Raw genomic sequence first — 5,490 nt, forward strand, 5'->3', positions numbered from 1 at the left:
TTAGGGCTAACTACTGCCTTCTTGATATCTGTACCTTGGCTAATTTGATTTGATATAATAAAAACTTAATGTTTAGACCAAAATGCTTAGTTCTTTTGATGCTCTTAAATTTTAGCTCTGCTAGCAACAATATATAGCATTGTGAACAGAAGCTGTGTATCATGACCTTAAGCCTGCAAAAAAATCTCTCCTTACCTATGTGCTTTGTAATAAGCAAAGTTGTTTGGCCTTGGTGAGAATTACTGTTTGTAGTGCTGTGTCTGGTTCTGGGCTTCCCAGTGTCTGTTTGTCTGGATTTTAGAAGTAAGATAGCTCAATGCTAACATCTTACCTCACATGAAGGTCTCCACTTTTATGTCAGTAAATGGTATTCATACAAATGTTTTAAAGTTAGTCTAAGCAAATGAAAAGTAACATGCTTTTAAGTGTTAGATGATGAAAAGTCTTTAGAAAAGCTTTTAGCCTTTATAATCAGGTCAAAGTCGGGTCTCTTGTGAATTTTTTAAAATCACTTATTTTTATGGAGTAAAAGCTTTTCTCTCATTCATATAGAGTGTTTTAATGCTGCATGTGAAGTATGTGACTTTTTTATTAAATGAATTAATTTGATTTTTACTTCTGTGTGGGTTTTTTTGTTGACAGTTGTGTTCCAGGTCTGCATATGGTACAATGTTCTCTCACAATTGATAGAAAATTAGTAAGGTGCCGTATTTAATGTTTAATTACTGCTATTGCTGCTACCTATATGGAAAATTAGTACATTGACTTGCCTTTTCCTAAAAGGATGTTTATAAACTATATATGTAGGATGTAAACAGATATTAGAGTTGATTATTGTGGAGCTAATGTTTTTCTTTCATATATTTTTTAGGTGCCTGCTTGGGCATCAATCCTGTGTGTGCATATTAAAGAGAAAGCAATTCCTCTCTGGCATTAGATATTAGCTTCACTGGCAGGAGCAGCAGGACAACAAGCAGTCTACCAATGCAGAATGAATGACAGGGTCAGAGCCTTATCATCCACGTTTATGCTACTGCAGAGTCCTCAAAGTGCATGGTGATTTTTTTTTTAACCTGGAGGAGACCATCCATGCACTAGCAACCACTGTGTCTAATATTAGAATATACTTTTTTTTCCTATAGTTTAATTCATATAAATGTTCCTCAAGAATTTCTGCAGCTGTTCACAGTTCATGTATATCTAATGCTCAGAAGGCGAGAGGTGTGAGCCAAAGTGAAGCCATAATTTGGGTTGTTTCCATTTTTTTCACTGCAGTTAAGACTAGTTACCTCTGTCTTGGCTTTTAAAAATAGCATATTTGCCTTTGCCTGTTTATTCTAATTTAAGAAGTACTTTTTTCCTCGCTTACCTATGGGTGGGATCTTCTCTCACTGGGATAAAGTGGAACACCTGTTTTTACTTGTAGGTGAGTAGTTATGGACATGTTTACATTTGCATCTGTAGAACATGTATTTTAAAATAAGTTGGCAGAGCACATATTAGATAAGTGGATGATGAGGTGGATTGAAAACTAGCTGAATTATTGCACCCAGAGGGTTGTGATCAGTGGCACAAAGCCTAGCCAGAGGCTTATCATCAGTGTTGTGCCCTAGGGGTGGTTACTTGGGCCAATACTGCTTAATATTTTAATGACTGGTCTGTACAATGGGACAGTGCACTCTCATCAAGTTCACAGGCAACACAAAACTGGGAGGAATGCCTGATACACCAAGTGGTGCCATTCAAAGGCTGGAGAAATGGGCTGAGAGGGGTCTCATGAAGTTCAACAAGAGGAAATGCAAAGTCCTGCCCATGCAGGGAAATGACCACAGGCACCAATACACACTGGGGAACAACTTCCTGGAAAGCAGCTCTGCAGAGAAGAACCTGAGGATCCTGGTGGACAATAAGCTGATCATGAGACAGCAAAGTGCTCTTGTGGCAAAGAAGACTGATGGCGTCCAGTGCTGTGTTAGGCAGAGACTTGCCAGCAGGCTGAGGAAGGTGATCCTTCCCCTCTCCTTGCACTGGTGAGGCCATACCTGGAGTGCTGTGTCTGGTTCTGGGCTTCCCAGCGCAAGAGAGACATGGGCATACTGGACCAAGTCCAGTATGACCAGACTGTGAAGGTGATGAAAAGACTGGAACATCTCTTCTATGAGGAAAGAACTGAGGCTGTTCATCTTGTAGTAGAGAAGGCTCAGGGAGCATCTTCTCCATCTCTATAAATAGCTGATGGGAGGAAATGAGGTAGAGGGAGCTAGACCTTTCTCAGTTGTGCCCACTGACAGGACAAGAGGCTGTGGGCACAACTGAAAAAACAGGAGATTCCATTTGAACACAAAACAACTTTTTTATTGTGAGGATGGTCAAAAACTGGTATAGTTTATCCAGAGGTGTTGTGATCCATCTGTAGAGATACTTAAAACCAACTGGATATGATCTTTGGTAGCCTGCTGTAGATGACCCTGCTTGAGGAAGGGATCACAGAATCACAGAATGTTAGGGATTGGAAGGGACCTCAAAAGATCATCTAGTCCAATCCCCCTGCCGGAGCAGGAACACCTAGATGAGGTTACACAGGAAGGCGTCCAGGCGGGTTTTGAATGTCTCCAGTGAAGGAGACTCCACAACCTCTCTGGGCAGCCTGGTCCAGTGCTCTGTCACCCTCACTGAGAAGAAGTTTCTTCTCAAATTTAAGTGGAACCTCCTGTGTTCCAGCTTGTGCCCATTACCCCTTGTCCTATCATTGTTTGTCACCGAGAAGAGCCTGGCTCCATCCTCGTGACACTCACCCTTTAAATATTTATAAACATGAATGAGGTCTCCCCTCAGTCTCCTCTTCTGCAAACTAAAGAGACCCAGCTCCCTCAGCCGCTCCTCATAAGGGAGATGCTCCACTCCCTCCATCATCTTTGTAGCCCTACGCTGGACTCTCTCCAGCAGTTCCCTGCCCTGGGATTGCATTAGATTGTCTCAAGAGGTCACTTTCAACCTCAATGACTGTATGAAAATGCTGACCAGTGATGCAACAGAAAGAGAAAGGAGTTTTTCACTTGACACTAAGCTACAATATATTCTCTTGTCCATTACTGGATATGTAGTAGCAAATGTTACGGTTCAGATTGTGGTAGTGTTTTAGATTGTATGTAGAAGAATTATTTTTATTTTCTGCCTCTTCAATGGAATTGTCTGAATAATAGGTTATTCAGTCAAAAATAAACTATATATATAATAAAAAACAGAACAAGATCTCATTTTTGTATGGTAGAACTTATTAGAACAAATTTAGAAGTTACAATACATGTTTTGTGTATTTATAATGTTCCTTTTCTTCCTTTTTTTCTATGGTTCTAACATGTTTCTTTAGAAAAAAATCTGTGTGATATTTATTCAAGATTTTATAGTCCATCACATTAGGAGTCTGGATTTTATATATAACTTTTTCTGTAGCTGTACTGATTGTTTCTATTGCAACTTCAGTACCAAAGTATAAGACTAGTATGTGAATTTTCCTTCTCCCTTTCTCCCCACCCTTTTTTTTCCCAAATCTTTCTTGACTTATGACTTTGATCAAGTAACTTTTTCTCTCAGGAGCTCCATTTCTTCATCAGTTGAAAGAGGACAAAGGTACTTCTTGTTTTCCTTAATACAGTTTATTGAAATTTGTAGTATAAAGATTTTGAAACAGCTTCTGCTTCATTTATAGAACTGGCTAATTTCTAGTTGACAGCGACCTGTGTTTAACATAGAAGAAAAGCTTTCATTTTATGAAATACCTGTGTCTACCAATTTTATTTTTCTCCAAGTAGTTTTAATCTAAAGGAAAACTGAGATAATCTAGATAAAAGCATAAGAAATGGTATTAATTCATTGGAGTGCTGAGCAAGAAGTTAATTTCAAAAAAAAATATTAAATTCTATGTTTATACAGGAGAAACAAATCGCATTCAAAGTGCTTACTAACATTAAAAATCTCTTATCTGTGGTTTTATGATATTTGTAAAGCTAGAAGAAAATAGTTCCTCTTAATATTGATTATATTCAGTATGTCTAACACAAAATAGTCCTAATCCTCTTCGAAGAAGTACTAATAGCTACTTTAATTATTGTTTTCTTGAGGTTAAAACTAACCTTAAATGATAACGTTATGGTCAAGCTTCTGTCAAGCCTACTAGTAATAAGATGTTGTAATTCAAGGAATGAGCTTGCAGAATAATGCTCTTTGGCTCTTGTCCATTCAGGAGTGATTATTTTTCTCTGAACCTCAGTAAACAAGATCATGTTTTGTGAAACAGCTTTGATTTATTTTTGGTCCACCTTCCTAGGTAGCTAACCATGGTACATCAGATAAATTAATTTGGAAAGCAATTGCATCTTTGTGCATGTTTTAGGAAGTCCTTGTTACTGGAGCTGCTATAAAGCTATCTGGATCAGAACTGAGTCTGTGTCCCTCATTATTTCCATCTCTTCCTCAGCTTTTTGTCTTCTGCATTTTTAATTTAAGCCATTTTGATACAAAGAAATCTGAGTGAGCAGATTGTTATTAACAGGGATTCTGTTGGCCATTAAAGACCTGATACTTGCTTTGTAGGATTAAGTGCTTAAAATTTAAAGATGTCAGGAGTGTAATCTGTTATATTTATTTGTCTCAAAAGAAGTAGCCTTACCCATAGTACTCTCTCCTGAAGTATAGAAAAATTTTGCACGTATGAGTTGAGAAAGGAAAAGTTCTTTCATATGTTTAAAATCCGTATCCCAAGTTTCACATATGCACAGATGGCACACTGCAAAGGCATATGTGAAAGTAGGACTTAATTTTATCCACTGCTTCTGCTTGTCATTCTTCAAGTACCCTATTACTCCTGCTTTTGCTGTTTTTTCATATGGTTTATAGAACTGAAGGTATTGTCTGATTTATGAATAGAGGTATTCTGGTTTCAGTAGCCAGGAGGAAATAAAATATGTAACCAAAGTCTGTTAAGTGTCTCTGTCCTCACTGTACTGGGACAAATATTTTTTGCTTACTTATGCTGCAAAATAGTTTTGGAAATTCTATGCAGAATGGACGTTGTCTTAAGGTGTTTCGTCTTCAGGTTTCTTACTGATCTAAATGTGTTGAGAGGTAAACTCAGTGGAAGGATATGACATACAGCAGAAGTCGGGCAGCTTGCAATCATACTTTGCACTCCAGAAAAACCTTTAGCTGCCTGTACTTTTCAACAGTTGCATGTACTTTATTACTGCACGATTAGTGCAGAATAAGGAGAGAAGAAAAAAGGTGTTTGGAGTAACCATCTACGGGGTTAAAATAAGAGACCCTGGGCCACCAAAGTCACAGGGAATTTCAAAAAGGAGGGGAGTGTAGTTCTTGGCTTCAGTTTGGGAGTGGGATTTGCAGTTTAGTTGAGTCTCTGATCCTGTACCCACTGCTGTTAACTTTGTTTTGCTGTTCCAGACTAACCTGTTTGTTCTGCTGTCTGTCATCGCT

The 5,490-nt window shown here is 38.2% G+C and overlaps 1 protein-coding gene across 1 annotated transcript in view; it reads left to right on the forward strand.

Annotated features, from left to right (window-relative positions):
- Positions 1-1,665: 1,665 nt before the first annotated feature.
- The window catches only part of FAM189A2 (family with sequence similarity 189, member A2), an 18,971-nt gene continuing 15,146 nt past the window's right edge, over positions 1,666-5,490 (forward strand). The window contains exon 1 of the mRNA XM_010180846.1: positions 1,666-2,004. Coding sequence (XP_010179148.1) covers positions 1,666-2,004 — 339 coding nt within the window. The remainder of the gene's footprint in view (positions 2,005-5,490) is intronic.

Source organism: Mesitornis unicolor, unplaced genomic scaffold (assembly GCF_000695765.1).
Source record: "Mesitornis unicolor isolate BGI_N332 unplaced genomic scaffold, ASM69576v1 scaffold5893, whole genome shotgun sequence".
NCBI lineage: Eukaryota > Metazoa > Chordata > Aves > Mesitornithiformes > Mesitornithidae > Mesitornis > Mesitornis unicolor.